The following is a 22,343-nucleotide window of genomic DNA, read 5'->3' as shown; positions in this document are numbered from 1 at the left end:
CAGACAAACTTGTTGATTTATTCAAACATAGGAGGAAGGGAGTATCAAAATGAGTTTCTTCCCCATTTAGAAAAGAGGAACCTTCTTGGTCTAGGATAGAGTGGAGGAGCAGAGCTGCCTTCTTCCTCAGCTGCTGCTTCATCTTACGTGCTCCTTCCAGGCCACCCCATCCTGTTTCCTCTCTGTGATTTCTGCAATAATATGCAGAAGAGCTGGATCCTCTTCACATCGACACAAGGAAATCTCAGTTGTGCCAGGGGCTGCTTTTTTCCAGCAGGAATTCTTAAGGGCCTGGGGGCCTGGGGCAGCAATGAAGGCTGGAGGAGGCTCATGGAACTGTACAGTTTCTCAGGGGCTGCTGTGGTTTAGGGAAGAAGGAGAGGATGTTGCTTAATGTCACCACCCTTGTGTGCTAACCTCAGTGTTGCTATGGTTTCAGCCTCCCACTCCACTTCGAAAGAGTGGCCAGGAGCCCACCAGCCTCTGCAGCCCACCTGCCTCTGCAGCCCACCAGCCTCTGCAGCCCACCTGCCTCTGCAGCCCACCAGCCTCTGCAGCCCGGGGTTGGAATGTAACAGTTCCTGCTGTACGATCTCCTCTTTCACTTTACAATTTCAGAAGCCTCAGATGACAACCTCTCCCTTCCCTCAAACAGTTGCATTTGGCAATAGCGACCATGGCTGCCCCATTGGAAGGGACTGTTAACAGAAAAGGGCATGAGGCCTTGGGATGGTCTCCCTTAGGAGGAGGGAGCTACGTCTTCGTGACACTAACAACAACAAACCCAAGGTTAAATAAAGTGAACCAGGTATTTAGTTCACCTGCCACCTGGGATATACTTTTTAATTTTTTCTGAGTTGGTTAAAAATATATTTAGGGCCAGGCACGGTGGCTCACGCCTGTAATCCCAGCACTTTGGGAGGCCGAGGCGGGCGGATTGCCTGAGCTCAGGAGTTGGCAACCAGCCTGGGCAACATGGCGAAACCCCTTCTCCACTAAAATACAAGAAATTAGCCGGGAGTGGCGGTGTGCATCTGTAGTCCCAGCTACTCAGGAGGCTGAGGGAGGAGAATGGCATGAACCCAGGAGGCAGAGGTTGCAGTGAGCTGAGATTGTGCCACTGCACTCCAGCCTGGGAGACAGAGTGAGACTCCATCTCAAATATATATATATCTATATCTATATATCTATATATCTATATATATATATAGATAGTGACACATTCAGAGAGAATGTGACAGAGATAAAGGCTGAATAAGAATGACAGGAAAACTGATCTGGAAGCATAAATGATGAGGATGAGAGAAAACATCTGCAGCTAGACAAACCCAAAAGACGTGGAGAAAGTGACAAAAGTGAAGCCGCAGGGAAGAGGAGAGATGTGAAAATACACACTGGAGAGAGGGACGTCAGAGACAAGAAGAGGAAAGCCTCATGGGTGACTGGGACATCAGAGACAAGCCTCGTAGGTGACAAGGCTGGTAGCACAAATGATACCCATACGTGCCAGGACTCTAACTGAGCCCGAGTTAGATTTACAGCCCTCCTTATCTTGACCTATCTCCAAGTTCCTAGATGAAGTGGCTGTTCCAGTGCTGCCTGAACCCTTCAGCTGACTGCCTGCCAGAGGTTTATGGCTCTGATCAGGAAGGTCACTGATGAGTCTTGTTTCAGACACGTCCCACCCTCTGTTGGCTCCAACAGTGTTTGATATCCAACAATAGGAAACCAGATTCTGTGAGTGAACTCGAGCTATAGGCAGGACCCATGGAAGGCACAGGGAAAGGAGCTGTCTTCCCAGGAAATCTTGGATTTCTCCCTGGAAGTAGGTATCCGAGGTACCAGGTGGGAATGTGCCTTAGGACGTGGCTGAGAGCCTCTCTACAGCTCTGCATCATTAATTCCGTGGGGATCTGTGTACCTGGAGCCACTCTAATCAAAACGGTGTTTCTTTCTTGAGGACCTGCTGGTTGTGAGAGATTTATGCTTCTGTGTGGGATATGTTCTTTCACCTATAAACATCAAAATCCCACAGTGAAATCGGAACAGAAAGATGTTTATTTCCCACCCGACCTTCATCTTAAACATGGTTCAATAGGAAGGTATCACTCAGAGACCCTGGCCCAGAGAGGACCCTTCTATGACTCTAGTTCCTAAAATGTGTTCTCTAGATCAACAATATAAACATCACCTGGAACTTGTTAGACATGCAAATTCTCAGCCCTACTTCACTCCTCTGCCCTCAGCAATACTGCATGAGAAACGCTGCGAGTGGACCCCAGCATCTTTTAACAAACCTTAGAGTGATTCTAGTGTACCCTGGAGTTTGAGAACCTCATCTTCCAGGCAGGCGGAAGGGATTGGCAAACAGTGCACAGGGCTCCTAAGACTTGTCCCTTCACTCACCTTTCACTGGCAAAGCAAGTCACCTGGCCTTGCTCCCCCATTGCCTTCTGCCGTGATTGGAAGCTTCCTGAGGCTCCCCAGAAGGAGAAACCACTGCTTCCTGTACAGCCTGCAGAACTGTGAGCCAATTAAAACTCTTTTCTTTATAAATGACCCAGTCTCAGGTATTTCTTTATAGCAATGTGAGAACAGACTGGTACAATGTGCAAAAAAATTGAAAACAGGCTCTTGAAATATGTGCACACCTGTATTGAAGCAGTATTATTCACAATAGTTAAGAGGTAAAAGCAACCCAAATGTCAATTGACAGGTAAATGGACAAACCAAATACGGTATATACATACAATTGAATAGTATTTAACGTTAAAAAGGAAGGAAATTCTGACATATGCTACAACATAGACTATCCTTGAGGACATTTTGCTAAGTGAAACAAGCCAGTCACAAATGAACAAATACTGTACGATTCACTTACATAAGGTGTCTAGAATAGTCAAACTTACAAAAGCAGAAAGTAGAACATGGTAACTAGGGAATCTGGGGAGAGGAAAATGGGGTGTTGTTGTTTAATGGGTAAAAATTTCCAGTTCTACAAGATAAAAACTTTTGGAGATTGGTTGCATAGCAATGTAAATATTTTTAGCAAAACTGAATGGTGGCTGGGTGCGGTGGCTCACACCTGTAATCCCAGCACTTTGGGAGGCTGAGGCAGGCAGATCACGAGGTCAGGAGTTTGAGACCAGCCTGACCAACATGGTGAAACCCTGTCTCTACTAAAGATATAAAAATTAGCCAGGCGTGGTGGCACGTGCCTGTAATCCCAGCTACTTGGGAGGCTGAGGCAGGAGAATTGCTTGAACCTGGGAGGTGAAGGTTGCAGTGAGCCGAGATCATGCCACTTCACTACAGCTTGGGTGACAGAGCAAGACCCTGTCTTAAAAAAAAAAAAAAAAAAACCCAAAAAACAAAAAAACCACGGAATGGTAAGCTTAAAAATGCTTAAGATGGTAAATTTTATGTTATCCACTTTTTTTTACCATAATAAAAATAGTATCTTGACAAAATTAATAGAAATCATACAAAGTATGTTTTCTGACCATAGTGGGATTAAACCAGAAACCAATAACAGAAAGCTGGAAAATTACAACATATTTGGAAATGAAACAAAAACTGTTCTAAATACACAAAGAATCAAGAAGTCTAAAGAAAAATTTTTAAATATTTAGGACAAATGAAAATGAAAATGCCACTGTCAAAATGTGTGGGACGCAGCAAGAGTGCATAGAGGGAAATTTTTAGTAACACGCCTATATTAGAAAAGAAAATGAGCGAAAATCAATAACCCAGTGTTCCACCTTAGGAAACTAGAGAAAGACAAACAAATTAAGCCTAAAGGAAGCAGAAGAAAAGGGATAATAAAAATTAGGGCAGAAATGAATGAATTTGAAGACAAGAAACAATAGAGAAAAATTAATAAAATCAAAAGCTGGTTCTTTGAAAAGACTGGTAAAATTAATAATTTAGGCTAACCAAGAAAAACGGAGAGGAGACAAATTATCAGTTTTATAAATGAAAGAGTGTTAATTATCCCTTGTACATTAGAATGATAATAAAAAGATAATGTGAATAAATCTATGCTCACAAATTGGATGATTTTGATGAAAGGACTGATTCCTTGAAAAATATAAATTGCCAAAATTCACAAAGAAGAAATAGATCAGCTGAACAGGTCTATAGATTAAATAAATCATTAATTATCAACCTTCCAAAAAAGAAAACATCAGGTCCAAGTGGTTTCACTGGTAAATTATACCAAACATTGAAGGAGTGACTGATACTAGTTTTCCACAATTTCTTCCATAACATAGAAGCAGTGGAACACTTCCTAGCATACTCTGTGAGGCCAGCCTTATCCTAGTCAAAATCAGATAAAGACACCAAAGAAAGGAAAACAATGGACCAGTATTTTTCATCAGCAGAAATGTAAAAATTATCAACAAAATATTAGCAAATCAAAGCAAACAGTGTGTAAAAAAATTTTACACCATGACCAAGTAGAATTTATTTCAGGTATGTAAGACTGATTTAACTTTCTTTCTTTTTTTTTTTCTTGAAATGAAGTTTCACTCTTGTCTCACCGCAACCTCCACCTCACCTCACCTCATCTCATCTCACCACAACCTCCGCCTCCCAGGTTCAAGCAATTCTCCTGCCTCAGCCTCCCAAGTAGCTGGGATTACAGGCATGCACCACCACGCCCGGCTAATTTTGTATTTTTAGTAGAGACGGGGTTTCTCCATGTTGAGGCTGGTCTCGAACTCCTGACCTCAGGTGATCCGCCCGCCTCGGCCTCCCAAAGTGGTGGGATTACAGGCGTGAGCCACTGCACCCGGCCGACTGATTCAACTTTCTAAATTGAGCAATATAATTTAGCACATCAGCAAACTAAAGAAGAAAAACCATATGATGATTGATTCAGAAAAAAAGTTTGACAAAATCAAACACCCATTTGTGATAAAAATTCTCAGCACATTATGAATTAGCAAAACTTCTTTAACATAGAATTGCTACAGAAAACATACAGCTAACATCACACAGAATGATGAAAATGGCATGCTCTTCTGAGCTTGGAAACAAAGCGGGGTTGTCCTCTATTACCACTCCTATTCTACACTGTACTGGAAATCTTAGCTAGTGCAATAACACAGGAATGAGAAAAAAGTTACAGGTTAAAAGGAAAAAATTAAACTCTATTTGCAGAAGATACAATTTTCTATGTAGAAAATCTCAAAGAATTGACAAACAAAACAAACCAATTTATGGAAGTAAGTTAGCATTGCAAGGTCATGGGATACAAGACTAACATAAGAAGTCAATGACTAACTTGAGGAAATTATGCTAAGTGAAATGTGCCAGTCACAAAAGACAAATATTGTATGATTCAACTTACAGGAGAGACCTAGAAGACAAATTCATAGAGGCAGAAAGTAGAATGATGGTTACCAGGGAAAAAAGGTGAAATGGGAAAGTCTTGTTTAGTGGGTATAAAATTTCAGTTTCACAAAATAAAAACGTTCTGCAGTCTGGTTGCATGCTAATGAGAATATATTTAACACCACTTACTGAACACTTAAAAATAGCTAAGATGGTAAATTTGGTATAATGTGTATTTTACCATAATTAAAAATAATTTTTAAAATGGAATACAGATTTTCCCTGGCTTTTTTCAATGGAGTCCCAATCAAAATCCCAGAAGGTTATTGTAGATAGCAACAAACTAATTCTAAACTTTATATGAAAAGGCAGAAGATCTAGAGTAGCCAACACAATATTAAAGAAGAAGAACAAATTTGGAGGAATGACACTACCCAATTTCAAATCTTATTATACAGCTATAGTAATCAAGACAGCATATATTTTTGTTTTTTTTTTTTTGAGACGGGGTCTTGCTCTGTCGCCCAGGCTGGAGTGCAGTGGCACAGTCTCGGCTCACTGCAAGCTCCGCCTCCCGGGTTCACGCCATTCTCCTGCCTCAGCCTCTCCGAGTAGCTGGGACTACAGGCGCCCGCCACCGCGCCCGGCTAATTTTTTGTATTTTTTAGTAGAGACGGGGTTTCACCGTGGTCTCGATCTCCTGACCTCGTGATCCGCCCGCCTCGGCCTCCCAAAGTGCTGGGATTACAAGCATGAGCCACCGCGCTCGGCCAAGACAGCATATTATTAATTGAAGATAGTCACACAGATCAGTGAAACAGAATATAGAGAAGAGAAATAGATCCACATAAATATAGTCAACTGAACTTTGATGACGGGGCAAAGACACTTATCAATTTTCTCAATCAGTCCATTTTCACACTGCCATAATGAACTACCTGAGACTGGATAATTTATAAAGAAAACAGTTTAATTGTCTCACAGTTCCACATGGGTGGGGAGGCCTCAGGAAACTTACAATCACAGCGGAAAGTGAAGGAGAAGCAAGACACATCTTACATGGCGGCAGGAGAGAGAGAGAAAGAGAGAGAAGAAGGAAGTGCCACGCACTTTAGAACAACCAAATAACCATGAGAACTCACTATCATGAGAATAGCAAGGGGGAAATCTGCACCATGATTCAGTCACCTCCCACCCGCCCCCTCCTCTGACGTGGGGATTACAATTCGAGATGAGATTGGGGTGAAGACACAGAGCCAAACTGCGTCACATCTCTTCTGTAACAGTCCCTGGGCCTGGAGGGATTGAATAGTTTTAGATTTTTAGAGGTGAAACAGAATATAAAGAATTAGCAAAGTTTTAAACCAAAATGTCATAAGCCCTGCCTAGTTCTGAGAATGGCAGAAAAGGAAGCTTATAGGTAATTAAACATTTAAATCATTTAGTATCAAGACATAGAACAAATTATATTATTTTAGATAAAGGCAAAATTATTAAATGAATCCTAATGGTTTTGAATACTGGCCTGTCCCTGTGTCTCACAAAAGCAGTTTACTTTGGTTGTCACCTTTGGCTCCATAGATAAGGCTCTAATTAACTGGAGTTGAGGTGTCAGATACTGGCAGGAGTCAATGTCTTCTTTGGATAAGATATGTGCACCTGCAAGTCAAAGCTGTATAATTTAATAGCACAAAGATTAGTTAATAGCACCTGATAAGGACCTTTTTAAGTGGTTGGAGATAGTGGTACTGGAGTCCGTGACCTGACTGGAAGCTGCAAAAAGATCTTCTAATCTTATGGTGATTAATTTTTATAGCTTTGGGCAAAAGGCCAGACACAATTCTAGACTCAGTTTTAAAGACATATGTAAAGATGTTAAAATAAACTATTTGATTAAAACAGAATCACAGGTCATTGTAAAATAATACTCATTTAACCAAAGTGATTATCAGAAGACATTAAAGGCAATATAGAAGGTTACAATGGATGTAAAAACCTTAACCCTTTTAGATCGGTTTTTCTAGGCAGTTGAAAACCCAGTAAAGACAACATAGTGAAACCTGGTCTCTGCAAAAAAATACACGAAGTAGCCAGGTATAGTGGCGTGCTCCTGTAGTCACAGCTACTTGGGAAGCTGAGGTGGGAAGATTGCTTGAGCCTGCGAGGTCGAGGCTGCAGTGAGCCGAGATTGTGCCACTGCACTTCAGCCTGGTAGACAGAGGGAGACCCTGTCTCAAAAACAAACAAACAAACAGAAAAACAGCATAGGAATCATTTCAACAAAACATAACACGTTGTTCTCCTTATGGGAAACCCATTAGATAACCTGGAAGTTAAACCTGATGAAAGAAAGTGCTTCAATTTAATCAGGAAGAATGTGTTCAAGGCTATGAGTATAGCAAGGAAATACATAATTCTTAGTGACTGTATGACAAGTGTCCTGATCACATTGCAAAATTTAGACATACCAAGAAAAGCCCAGAGCACAGAATCAAGTTATACTGGAGGAAAATATTGCTTTTCTGGACCTTTAAGATAAAACATTTTAGCATTAGGCCACAACAATAGTTATAACTGGAGGAAAAAGTTACGGGAGCTGATGAAAAGGTAAAGGAGAGTTTTAGGCCTTCATTTTAAGCCTTCTCAAGCGGAGAACAAGCTGAAAGCAGTGAGACACAGCAAAAGTTGAAGTTCTGAGATATGAGTCTGAGGAATTAAAAAAAAGGTTATAAAGTTAAAAAGAAACATTCTTCTAATTCATTACGAGCAAATGAACCTTAAGAAAAGCTTGTTCTAACATAGGGGACTAATGCTAGAGAGATCATTATAAATAATTCCCTTTTAATTATAGTCAATCACATAGAAAATTCCCCTTGTAAATTCTGCTTCATGAACCTTATTACGACTTACACAGGCTGCCACACGCTTAGACTTTCTGACTTGTCTTACGTTTCTCTTTCCTAAACAATCAGCTATTTTACTTTAGGGCAAAAAATTACCATACAAGATTTTCTTTCCACATAAAATTATTTTTGGCCGGGTGCGATGGCTCACACCTGTAAGCCCAGCACTTTGGGAGGCTGAGGTGGGTGGATCACCTGAGTTCAGGAGTTCAAGACCAGCCTAGCAAACATGGTGAAACCCCATCTCTACTAAAAATACAAAAATTAGTCAGGCGTGGTGACACACACCTGTAGTCTCAGCTACTCGGTAGGCTGAGGCAGGAGAATCGCTTGAACCCCAGAGGCAGAGGTTGCAGTGAGCTGAGATCACAACATTGCCCTCCAGCCTGGGTGACAGAGTGAAACTCCATCTAAAAAAAAAATTATTTTATTTATAAGATTTTTCATTAAAAATATGCCTTGAAGTGGGCAGGTCAGGTAGTGGGGGCGTGATGGCTAGGAGTGGGCCAGGGTGGGGGAGTTCTGCCAGGCGGAGGGAGGGAAGCTCCAGGCTGCGAGGGAGTTGGAGGGGCGCCCCGCGCCCTGAGTGGACGAAGGCAGATGAATAAGGACCAATTGTAGAGCTGCGTTAAAGAAAAATGCCAAAATCTTCAGAAAATAAGGAATCTGCCAAAGAAGAGAAAATCAGTGACATTCCAGTTTCTGAAGGCGCTCCAAGACGTCTGATTTCAAGGCTTCGCAAAGATTTTCACTGGCTGTCTTGCAGCAGTTACTAGTGGTATGATGTATGATCGCTACTTATCTGTATACCACGAACAGAAATTCTGGTTTTCCAACAGGCAGGAGCTTGACCAGGAAATCACATTTCAGGGTGACAATGGCATTTACTACTCATAAAGGTGAGTTAAAGGCGCCTTCATTTGAAAGAGGTGTTTATGAACTGACACACAGTAACAAAACAGTATCTCTGAATAGCATAAATGCAGTGTAGCAGATGTTTCTATATCCAGAACTTATTGCCAGCGTTTTATATCAAGCCACTGGTAGCAATGAGATTATTGAGGTGGAGTATTTCTATATTGGCATTGTTTTCGGAGTGTAAGGAATATATGTTATTGCTTTGCTTGTTACAAGTTAGCTTATGAATGGAACGTGGCTAGCAGGAATGCTTACTGTTGTGTGGGTCATTATTAACAGGGTAGCTATAATACAAGAATTGAATACTCCATTCCTTTAAGAGAAAACTGGGCACTACCATATTTTTCATGCCAAGTTACTGGACTTACAGGCTATGAGAAAGCAACTTCAATACTTATGGAGAGAGGTTTTGCTACTTGCCGATGAGTGCTTCAATTTACGCGTTTATGATGATGGGGGGTATAGCCACTCTCCCGTTTCTCCGAGCTGTATCTCTGTTCCTGCTAGATATCTTTTCACTGAAGCAAAGTGATGAGGTTTATGAAGTTTATAAAATCTATGTATTTTCTCTCTTCCTGGGATATTTACTGCAGCTAGAGAATCAAGCTTTATTGGTATCTTGTTTATTAAGTTTGGTAGCAGTCTCAATGCTTGCTAACTGCCTTTGGCTGAATCTAAAGAAAGGAACCTTTGTAGCTAAAATAATGAAAGTGATTAATTTTTACTTGGTGTGTACTCTCACTGTGACATTGTATGTTATAATGAAGACGTTTGTCCCACACAAAGAAAATGGGCTCATGCTGAAATTCCTTGAAGTTAAGTTGGGACCAAATATGGCTAAGAATTTTACAATGATTGGCTCCTCTGTCAAGAATCTCTGCAGGGGCCATCTCAAGATTTTTGTGTGTGTCTGTGATTGACACAGTCTTCTTTATTACCCGTTCATATTTTAGTGTTATTTATTTTGTTGCAAGTTATTTTTAGGAGGATTAATGGTAAATCCCTGAAAGAAGCTGTTACTCTTGAAGATGAACGAATTGGTGACATTATTGGAGAAATTATTTCATAATTCACACTATTTTATTGGATTCTCTTGCGATGGTTGTAGAAGGCTTGAAGTACATCTGGATTCCGTATGTCTGCACGTTAGCGGGATTTGGTGTACGCTCTTCTGAACTCTGAACGACACTTTTCAAGTGGTGCCGATTAAGAACTGTACACCCAGCGTTGCTGGCTCTCCCTGAGCGTGGCTGTGCCTACGATAGTAGGTCTCAGTTTATGGAAAGAGCTTTTTTCCAAGATTAACGACACAATTAATGGAGCGACAGGAATTCTATGACCCAGGTACAGTGGAACTTATGATGTGGATAAAAAGGCCAGTTTCAGCTGCAACTGTGTTTGCAGGGAGTCCTCAGTTAATGGGTGCGATTAAGTTACGCACTGAATGGCTGGTGACAAGTTTGCCTCTTTACAATGACGATCTTCTCAAGAGAAATGAAAATGTCTACCAAATATATCCAAAGCGATCTGCTGAGAATATTTATAACACACTGACAGCCAACAAAGCTAATTACCTAATTGTAGAGGATACTGTCTGCAACGAGGTGGGAACCGGAGAGGCTGTGGGGTTAAAGATTTATTAGACACTGAAAATGACCACACGGTTTGTGAAGAAGGTGACAAGCTAACCTACTCAAAATATGGGCAATTTTTTCGTGAGGTCAGAATTAACTGTTCTCTATGCGTGAATTTTTTCGCTAGAGTCTACTGGAACAGATCCTACTTTGTACCCAAAATCAACACTGTGGGCCGGGCGCGGTGGCTCACACCTGTAATCCCAGCACTTTGGGAGGCCGAGGCGGGCGGATCAGGAGGTCAGGAGATCGAGACCATCCTGGCTGACACGGTGAAACCCCGTCTCTACTAAAAAAATACAAAATTAGCCGGCGCGGTGGCGGGCACCTGTAGTCCCAGCTACTCAGGAGGCTGAGGCAGGAGAATGGCGTGAACCCGGGAGGTGGAGCTTGCAGTGAGCTGAGATCGCGCCACTGCACTCCAGCCTGGGCAACAGAGCGAGACTCCGTCTCAAAAAAAAAAAAAAACAGAGCGAGACTCCGTCTCAAAAAAAAAAAAAAGAAAAGAAATCAACACTGTGATGTCCTCCCAATCTTGAAAAATAACTGAACCTTAATTTCACAGATTACCTGAAGTAGAATGCAATTTTTTTCTACCTGCTCAGATCAAATAGGGACATTTGAAATATTGCCGCTGCTTCTCCCTACCTGCTGTTAACTGGATCCAGAGTTCTGTGGGAAACAAAAGATGAGACATTACCGTCCTTTGATAAAATGTGATATCTACCACTCTGCAATATTCCAGACGGGCATCTTGTTTACTATTAGCCAATCTTTAAAGATTTTACTGATTGCAACATTTCCCCACAAATTTTCATTCTATTATAATAGTGATCTTGAATTTGATTATGTTCAAGGTCAGAATATATTTCTCAAACTTAATTTTATAAATATTTAATGTGATATAATTATATAATAGAAGGAAAGAATTATTTCTACCTTCAAGCAAGTTTCTGAAAATGTTTCGTGATTTATAACAACTGAAGCTTTACAACAAAAGACTAATTTAAATGTTAGCTGAAAATATGTGACATTTAAAGTAAAATCAAAATTACATAAAGGGAAGTAAGTGATTTTTAAGGATATACATAAGGATATATCCAGAATTTTCGGGATACTCTTCTCATCATCTGCTGCTTATCTGAATTACTTTCTTGGTAATATATAGTGAATGATATTATTGCATTTTTTATGACTAGTAAGTGATTAGTTTTTTCACTTATGCCTATGAATTTGATACCAATTTAATCATGATAAAACAACTGTTACCTATTATATATATATATATAAAATTTTGATTTCCATGGGTTATTGGGGAACAGGTGGTATTTGGTTACATGAGTACATTCTTTTTTTTTTTTTTTGAGACAGAGTTTTGCATTTGTTGCCCAGATTGGAGTGCAATGGCTCGATCTTGGCTCAATACAACCTCTGCCTCCCAGGTTCAAGCGATTCTCCTGCCTCAGCCTCCTGAGTAGCCAGGATTACAAGCATGGGCCACCATGCCCGGCTAATTTTTTTGTATTTTTAGTAGAGACGGGGTTTCTCCTTGTTGGTAAGGCTGGTCTTGAACTCCTGACCTCAGGTGATCTGCCCTCTTCAGCCTCCCAAAGTGCTGGGATTACAGGCGTGAGCCACCACACCCGGCCACATGAGTACATTCTTTAGTAGTGATCTGTGAGATTTTGGCGCACCCATCACCCGAGCAGTATACACTACACCCAATTCGTAGTCTTTTATCCCTCACTCCTTTCCACCCTTTCCCCGAGTCCCCAAAGTCCACTGTGTCATTCTTATGCCTTTGCATCCTCATAGCTTAGCTCCCACTTATGAGTGAGAACATACAATGTTTGGTTTTCCATACCTGAGTTACTTCACTTAGAATCATAGTCTCTAATCTCATTCAGGTCACTGAAAATGCTATTAATTTATTTGTTTTTAAGGCTGAGTAGTATTCCATCATATATATATTTATCAGGTTCTTTATGCACTTATTGATTGATGCACATTTTGATTGGTTCCACATTTTTGCAATTGTAAATTGTGCTGTTATAAACATACGTGTGCAAGTATCTTTTTTGCATAATAACGAATAATAATAATTTTTTTGTATAATAATAAATAATAAATAACTTCTTTTCCTCTGGGAAAGTAGTCGGATTGCTGGATCAGGTGGTAGTTGTACTTTTAGTTCTTTAAGGAATCTCCACGCTGTTTTCCATAGTGGTTGTACTAGTTTACATCCCCACCAGCCGTGTAGAAGTGTTCCCTGTTCAGCGCATCTACATCAACAGCTATTATTTTTTGATTTTTTGATGATGGCCATTCTTGCAGGAGTGAGGGGGTCTTGCCTTGTGGTTTTGATTTGCAATTCCCTGATCATTAGCAATGTTGAGCATTTCTTCATATGTTTGTTGGCCATTTGTGTATCTTCTGTTGAGAATTGTCTATTTGTGTCCTTAGCCCACTTTTTGATGGGATTGTTTGTGTTTTCCTTGCTGATTTGTTTGAGTTTATTGTAGATTCTGGATATTAGTCCTTTGTCGGATGTATAGATTGTGAAAATTTTCTCCCACTCTGTGGGTTGTCTGTTAACTCTGCTGATTATTTCTTTGTCTGCAGAAGCTTTTTAGTTTAATTAAGCCCCATCTATTTATCTTTGTTTTTGTTGCATTTGCTTTTGGGTTCCTGGTCATGAAGTCTTCGACTAAGCCAATGTCTAAAAGGGTTTTTCCGACGTTATCGTCTAGAATCTTTATGGTTTCAGGTCTTAGATGTAAGTCCTTGATCCATCATGAGTTGAATTTTGTATAAGATGAGAGATGAGGATCCAGTCTCATTCTCCTATATGTGGCTTGTCAATTATCCCAGCACTATTTGTTGGATAAGGTGTCCTTTACCCACTTTATGTTTTTGTTTGCTTTGTCAAAGATCAGTTGGCTGTAAATATTTGGCTTTATTTCTTGGTTCTTTATTCTGTTCCATTGGCCTATATGCTTATTTTTTATACCAGTACCTTGCTGTTTTGGTGACTATGTCCTTACAGTATAGTTTGAAGTTGGGTAAAGTGATGCCTCCAGATTTGTTCTTTTTGCTTAGTCTTGCTTTGGCTATGTGGGCTCTTTTTTGGTCCTATATGAATTTTAGGATTGTTTTTTCTAGTTCTGTGAAGAATGATGGTGGCGTTTTGATGAGAATTGCATTGAAATTGTGGATTGCTTTTGGCAGTATGGTCGTTTTCACAACATTGATTCTACCCATCTATGAGCATGGGATGTGTTTCCATTTGTTTGTGTCATCTATGATTTCTTTCAGCAATGTTTTGTAGTTTTCCTTGTAGAGGTCTTTCATGTCCTTGGTTAGGTATATTCCTAAGTATTTGATTTTTTTGTAGCTATTGTGAAAGGGACTGAGTTCTTGATTTGATTCTCAGCTTGGTCACTGTTGGTGTATAGCAGAGCTAATGATTTCTGTGCATTTTGTATCCTGAAACTTTGCTGAATTCATTTACCAGTTCTAGGAGCTTTCTGCATGAGTCTATATGGCTTTCTGGGTATACAATCATACCATCCACAAACAGCGACAGGTTTACTTCTTCTTTACCAATTTGGATGCCCTTTATTTATTTCTCTTGTCTGATTCCCCTGGCTAGGATTTCTAGTACTATGTTGAATAGACGTGGTGAGAGTGAGCATCCTTCTCTTGCTGTAGTTCTCATGGGGAATGCTTTCAACTTTTCCCCATTCAGTATAATGTTGTCTGTGGGTTTGTCATAGATGGCTTTTCTAACCTTAAGGTATGCCCCTTCTATGTAGATTTTGTTGAGGGTATTAATCATAAAGGGATGCTGGATTTTGTTAAATGCTTTTTCTGCATCTCTTGATACGATTATGTGATTTTTGTTTTTAATTCTGTTTATGTGGTGTATCACATTTATTGACTTACATATGTTAAACCATCCCTGCATCCCTGGTATGGAACCCACTGGATCGTGATGGATTATCTTTTTGATTTGCTGTTGGATTTGCTTAGCTAGTATTTTGTTGAGGATTTTTGCATTTATGTTCATCAGGGATATTGGTCTGTAGTTTTCTTTTTCGGTTACATCCTTTACTGGCTTTAGTACTAGGGTGACACTGGCTTCATAGAATGATTTAGGGAGGGTTCTGTCTTTCTGTACTTTTTGTAATAGTGTCATAAGATTGGTACCATTTATTTATTTATTTATTTATTTGAGATGGCGTCTCGCTCTGTCACCCAGGCTAGAGTGCAGTGGCGCAATCTCAGCTCACTGCAACCTCCACTCCCTGGCTTCAAGCAATTCTCTTGCCTTAGCCTCCCTAGTAGCTGGAATTACAGGTGTGCACTACTATGCCCAGCTCATTTTTGTACTTTTAGTAGAGACGGGGTTTCGCCATGTTGGCCAGGCTGGTCTTGAACTCCTGGCCTCAAGTGATCCACTCGCCTCGGCCTCCCAAAGTGCTGGGATTACAGGTGTGAGCCACTGTGCCTGCCTCTTCTTTTAATGTCTAATAGCATTTAGCTGTGAGTTTGTCTGGTCCTGGACTTCTTTTATTGGCAACTTTTTAAAAAAATTACCATTTCAATCTCTCTGCTTGTTATTGGTTTGTTCAAATATTCTATTTCTTTCTGGTTTAATCTAGGAGGGTTGTATATTTCCAGAAATTTATTTATCTCCTCTAGGTTTTCTAGTTTATGCATGTAAAGATGTTCATAGTAGCCTCGAATGGTCTTTCGTATTTCTGTGGTATCAGTTGTAATATCTCCTGTTTTGTTTCTAATTGAGCTTATTTAGATCCTCTGTTTTCTTATTTTGGTTAGTCTCACTGGTGGTCTATCAATTTTATTTATCTTTTCAAAGAACCAGCTTTTTGTTTCACCTATCTTGCTACCAAATTGGCATATAAGTAAACAAGTACTCATAAATTAAGTCTAAACAGTTTTCAAGTTCATGTGAATCTTTGACAAATAAAACTGGCTTCAAAAATTATCAGTAAAATAATAAAAATGTCTTTAGAGTCATCAGCATACATTTCTGTCTAAATAAATAAATTTTATATTGACCTCTGTGGTTATTAGGGAAATAACTTTAAATAATGACTAACTTTATATAATACCTTGGTTTTCAAGAGTAATCTAAACTGTTAAAAAATAAATTAATTAAATACATATAAATGAGATAAATACCTATAAGTGGACTTTTTGTGTAATGTAAAATCTTAACATTATTTTAAATTAAATAACAAATGCTTATTGAATGTCTGGGTCATTTCCAATGTAAATAATTATTATATGAGAAAACATGGTTCTGAAATTGTGAAATAATTTTATCTATAATATGCTTACATCTGACATACAGTTCAGATTTCTTGCTTCCCATTTTCACTAAATTTAAGATTACTAGAAATAAAAATTCTAATTAATATATAATTTTGTAAATTGCATTTTATAAAAAATAATTTTGTGTAATTTGGAAATCATTTTAAAATCATTTACTTGAAAACGTAAAAAGAAACCAGAAGTGGGGAAGAGATATGTGAAGAAAGTTATGGGTATAAAGGTGCACCCATAACTTTCATATATATATATATATATATATATATATATATATATATATATACTCATAAATTAAGTCTAATAATACTGCTATGATTATTCATGTACAAGTTTTTATATAAACAGTTGTTTTCATTCAATTATATTGGGTTCATACCTAGGTGTGGAATTGCTGTGTCATGGGTAACTCTCTTAGAGGAACTGCCAAACTCTTTCCCCAGTAGCCGCACCATGTTACATTCCTACCAGTAGTGTATGAAGGTTCCAACTTCTCCATATCCTTCCTAACACTTGCAATTTTCCTTTCTTCCTTCTCTTTCTCTGTTTCTTTTTCTTTCTTTCTTTTTGATTTTATTCGTGTTAGTGCTCATGAGGTGGTATCTAATTGTGGTAGAAGTGTGTTCCAAGGCTGGACCTCACCTTAGACCATTGCCCTGTGCAGATGTGAATGTCCCTCTGGGCTGTGCAGTCACCGATATGAGCTCATAGAACAATGATAGCAGTAGTAGCCATTGTTTTTAGAGCCCTTTATGATGTGACAGTTTCATCCTCATCGTCTGCTTGTGTGACCTCCTTTAACCCTCAGAACAGCTTCTCAGGCAGTAGTGCCGTTTTTGCCACTTGAAATATGGGGAACCCAAGACTCGGGGGATCATCATCCTCCATAAGGCCATGGACTATTGGGGAAGTTTATCTTCCAGGATATGCTCATTTCCTCTGCAAGGTGACTGGGGCGCGGGAATGTTGGGGGCAATAATTCATTATTTTTAGCCTATTCTCACATCTCCAAGCTGGAGGAATAAGCTAGTCAATGAAAGGCTCCCAGAAGCAAACACAGAGAGAAGGCGGGTCAGGGGTGGATGCTCTTGATCCTTTTGCTGAGTTTTTGGCTTGGACTCCTGTTGGGTATAATTCCTGCTCTGGCTTCCCTGACCTGACCCTACACACCTCCACATGCTTATTCCAAAATGGGGTGGACTCCTCTGGAAACTCACCTCCAAGCTTTGCTGGTCATCAAGGGAAACTGGGAAAAGACCATTTCCCAAAATGGTTCCAGATTTACCACTGGATGACTCACTGGGACTCAGCTGAGCTCCAGGTTTGCCTCAGCTCAGCAGGTTGTAGGGACAGGCAACCTTGTCCCCTTCTAAGAAGATGATGGAACCAGGGTGCCTAAGGTGTGCCCAGGGCTTCTTACTTTACAAGTTGGGCTGCTTGTTGAGACTTAGCTTCTCCTGGGTGTCTGGACTTCTTGGCTAGTCAGGAGGAGTCTGCTTTAGAGGGGTGCTTTTTCATAATTCCTTGTGACTGATTCAGGTCCTTGGACCCCACATTGAAGACAGAGAGGTGAACCCCTGGGAGAGGGAGGAGGGGAGTCAAGTCAATGTCTGCAGTCCTGTGGATGGAGGCTGCATCCCACCTGAGCCATGTTGAAATGGAAAGATTGCTGGCCCAGGTGTCTGAAGGCCTACAGTGAAGGCCTCCCTGGCCCTGTTTCCTTATCTGTCAAGGCAGCGGGGGATACCCTTGGCACACTGCCTGGGGCTTCAAAAGGATGAAGCCAGGACTGCTGTGAGCAGCCGTGTAGACTGCGAAGCCTCGTTCAGGGGGCTTCCGATGTCTTCAGTGTCCTTACTGGTAAGTGGCCCAGTTAAAATCATTCATGCTATTAATAATAATTCCCACATGGTTAGACATCCTCAGGACGTTATTGTTGGATAGATGGCCTTGGAAAAACACAGAGGAAGGCGGTGATGATTCCAGGAGTAAATAAATCATCAGGAGGCATTTCTTCAGGGCTTGATGATTCCATTTTAAAGACAAAGAGCTCTGGCCCCACGAGTGAGGTTAATAAGTAACTTATGTGATGTGAGGGACAAAGTCTAGATTCAGACTGAGATCTTTGTGGTCGCTTTAAGTCCATTTGCCTGAGTATCTGGTGCCTTCTGAGAGGAATTAACATTGATCAGCCCGATTTTCCCATGCCAGTACTCAGCCTGACACCAGAGCTGTTATCTCAGAAGCGGTGTTCATGAGCTCTTCGGGTCCCCCATCGGTGGCTCAGGGAGGCCACATTCATGAAACCCACAAACCCACACACACCCCATTGGATGTGACTGTGCTACTTCTCTTGTTGTGCCCTGCCAGGTGACTGACTAATGTGTGCTGGGAAGCAATATGGTTCTGTTTGTTGTGTTGCTATAATAGATCTAAGTTGTGTCTTTATGCAGCAGCACTCTGGGTACCTGTGGTGGGATGTGGATGAGACCCCAGGGATGGATGTGGAGATGAAGGAGCAATTGGGCCCCTGGACAGGATGTACTCTGGTGATGGCTTCACTCCCAAAATGGTGCCATGCTGCAGCCCTGGGTCCTGGGACATTGGGGGAATCCAGCATAAATCCTCTCTCTGGAGCAGTAAAGTCATGTGGACTCTAGGCAGTAACTATACTAGACTAAGGGACTGTGAGGGCTGAAGGCTCTCCTGTGGCTATGACTGCAGGTGTCTGGTGGGAACACAGACTTCTGGGGACCTCCTGCTAACCTTTCCTCCACAACGGGGAGGGAGTCCCTCCTGGCTGCAAGCACATCTCGGTGGGCTGCATTGCTTACCTCTCTGTGCTGCCATCCTGAATTTTTGTGCCTCAAAGTTTCTTTTCTTTGAATTTGAACACTATCTGCTGAATTCCAGTGTTCTTCCTTAGACATTCCAGTCAATGCGTGTTTATCTATTTGTTACTTTGGCTCTTCTTTGTGGAGAAGGTGAGTGCTAGGCACCCCTAGGGAGCCATTTGATCTCTCTGTCTTCTTTTGAGCTACTGACTCTTAAAAAATCTTTTTATTGTGGCAAAATATACATAGCATAAAATTTGCCATTGAAACCATTTTCAAGTGTATAATTTAGTATCATTAAGTACATTCACCACGTTGTGTAACCACCTCTACTATACATCTCTGAAACATTTTCACAATCTCAAACACAAACGCTACACATTAAATAATTGTAATTTTGCTTAATTTTCACTCAGTTATGTACATTTTTGATTCCCTATTTATATTTCCCTATTTATGTCTTTATCAGATATAAAGATATAAATGAAGAGCAGCATGAAATTGCATCAACATTCAAGTTCATTGTGTTCTTTTTCCAGCTTTTCTTCTACTGCCCTACATAATTATCATTCTCTTTAAAATACATATGATGTTGCAACGGATTCATTTTTAGAAACTGGTTTTCAAACAGCAAAGCTTATGAAATCTCCATAACTGGCTGTGGATATTGCTGCCGTTGCTGGTTTTGAAATTACATTTTCTCATAACCGGTTCTGAAGTTCCTTCAGGACACTAGGCAGATGAAGCAAGCTGTCAGTAGGATGAAATATGTATTGTTTTACACTTCCCTAAATAAGATAAAAACCACCCACCACAAAACTCAGTGTACAATGTCACCTAAACTAGTAATTCTCATGTTATTCCCTCTCATCATGTGGGGACTACAGGTCTTCATGAACACTGGCACTTCTGAGCGCATAGAATCAGCAAAGGAGAGTTATCTGGACCATAGTTTCATCTAATTGTTGATGTATTATTTTAAGGTGTTGCTTTTCTTAAATAGCTTAAAAAGGGAAAAGATTGTGTTTAGCCATTAAAAGTAAAAGGGAAAGGTAAGAAAAGACTGTTAATGTTTCCAAAGAAAATATACAAATGGCCAGAAATCCCACGAAAATATGCTCAACATCATTAGCCACTATGGAAATGCAAAACAAAACCACGATGAGATTAGCCAGGAATGGTGGCATGTGTCTGTAGGCCCAGCTGTTTGGGAGGCTGAGGCAGGAGGACCGCTTGAACTCAAGAGATCGAGGTTACAGTGAGGTCTGATTGCACCACTGCACTCCAGCTTGGGTGACAGAGTGAGACCCTGTCTTAAAAAAAAAGAAAAAAAAGCCCACAACGAGATGATACTTTATACCTCACAGCCCAAGGTTGGTCACAGTCCCTAAGTGCAGTATAGGGTGCTGCCTAGAGTCCATATGACTTTGTTATTCCAGAGAAAGAATTTATGCTGGGTTCCCCCAGTGGCCCAGGACCCAGGTTGCTGCAGCATGGCACGTTCAGGAGTGGGACTGGAGCCACCACCAGAGTACATCTTGTCCTGGGGCCCAATACTGGGATGGCTACAATAAAAAAGACAGTAACAAATGCTGGTGAGGGTGTGGATAAATGCAAAACCCCCCGCACACTAATGGAAATATAGCGCAGCTACTTTGTAAAACTGGCAATTTTACAAAAAGTTAAACAGAGAGCTACCGTCTTATTCAGTAGTTCCACTTCTAGGTATATACCCCAGATATCTGAAAACATGTAAACGCAAAAACTTGTACACAAACGTTTATGATGACAACATAACAACATTCATAATTTTTTTGTCCACATATTGAATTAGGGCCCACGCTAATAACCTCACTGTAACTTAATTACCCTGTAAAGACCCTATCTCCAAATGAGGCAGGAGAACAGGGTCTGGGGGCAGGAGAATAAATAAACAGGGTCTGGAGGCAGGGAACTTAAGGCCAATTCATGCCAAATCAAGGAAAAACTCCAAGGTCTAGGGGCTGGGAATCTGAGGCCAATTTGTGCCAACCTCCTAAAAGAGAAAACACCAATTTGTGCCAACTTCCTAAAAGAGAAATCCTAAAAGAGAAAACACCAATTTGTGCCAACTTCCTAAAAGAGAAAACCCCAAGGTCTGGGGGCAGGGAATCTGAGGCCAACTCGTGATAATTTCATAAAGCTGGATCAAAACGAAAACACCTGGTTCTGGGGGCAGGGACCCTAAGGCCAATTAACTCAAACTTCCTACAGCTAAACCCAAAGGAAAAGCCCCATCTTCCCACACCGATAACAAAGGCTCAAAGGCTACTCTCCTTACCACCTCCCCCTCCACCAAGGCTCACAGCGAAAGCGAGAGTGCCTTGAACTGCCTGAGGACCAAGCAGGGACCATCCCTTCGTCTGCACAAGTTGCCAGTTCACCTCAGCCTCAGCCACAGACCAAATCCTTCATCCAGACAAGGGGTAACCCATAGGAACCTCAAAAGAAGTACTTGAAGCCCAGAAAACCTTGTAACTGGGTCCTTGAGTGGCTTGCTGGGACCCGCTTCCACCTTGACGAGTGCTCTCGCTTTAATCCCTGCGTTTGCTACTTTGTTCCTGTGTTTCATTCCTTTGTTACTTTGTGCATTTTGTCCAATTCTTTGTTCAAAACGCCAAGGACCCGGACAACTCACTCAAGACCCTCCATCCAGTAACACAAGCACAGTCACATCTGGAGGTACTGGGGGTTAGGTCTTCAATATATACATTTTTAGGGGCAACATTCAGTCGTAACAATGAATAATGCTTAGTTTACATGCTTCTATTAGTCTATCCACACGTGTAAAATCTGGGTACATGAGCTGCCAAATATATTCTATTTCTACACAACCATCAGGAATGTTTAGAGGAGGTGAAAATTCAAAGACTGAGGACACCCAATTGGTGAAACTTCAGGTCAGAAAATGGAATTTTGAAAGTGCTTTTTTGTGCTGAGTTTGGAACCACTGACTGAGGAGGAGTTGCAGAATAGTTGCCTATTGCTTTACATTTGGGAGGGTGATAATAAAAAATAAGCCTGTAATCTCTTGTCTGCACACATTTCTAGGGACAGAAGATGCTCCAGAATTCGAGGAGATGAGGAGTGTGGCTGCTTCTACATGACCTGTTCATCTTCTCAGTAGTTGTAGCTGAAATAAAAACTTTACGTTGACTACGGCACATTGCCTCATCAGTCTCTGGGGTTTGACGGGTGATTTCTTTCTTTCTGTTTTTTTTTTTTTTAAGAGAAGGAGTTTCGCTCTTGTCCAGGCTGGAGTGCAGTGATGGGACCTTGGCTCACTGCAGCCTCTGCCTCCCAGGTTCGAGCGATTCTCA

The 22,343-nt window shown here is 40.8% G+C and overlaps 1 protein-coding gene across 1 annotated transcript; it reads left to right on the top strand.

Moving 5' to 3' along the window:
* Positions 1-8,734: 8,734 nt before the first annotated feature.
* Positions 8,735-13,545, top strand: LOC116457462 (probable C-mannosyltransferase DPY19L4). The gene is given in 11 exon segments (XM_058430510.1): positions 8,735-8,967; positions 8,969-9,136; positions 9,138-9,447; positions 9,450-9,534; positions 9,537-10,013; positions 10,016-10,218; positions 10,221-10,399; positions 10,401-10,449; positions 10,451-10,769; positions 10,772-10,965; positions 13,522-13,545. Coding segments are annotated over 11 exon segments (2,241 nt in total).
* The last annotated feature ends 8,798 nt before the right edge of the window (positions 13,546-22,343 follow it).

This window comes from Hylobates moloch, unplaced genomic scaffold (assembly GCF_009828535.3).
Source record: "Hylobates moloch isolate HMO894 unplaced genomic scaffold, HMol_V3 SCAFFOLD_18, whole genome shotgun sequence".
In the NCBI taxonomy this organism is placed as follows: domain Eukaryota; kingdom Metazoa; phylum Chordata; class Mammalia; order Primates; family Hylobatidae; genus Hylobates; species Hylobates moloch.
Note: the sequence above shows the minus strand (reverse complement) of the source record. Positions and strands in the feature narration are given on the sequence as shown.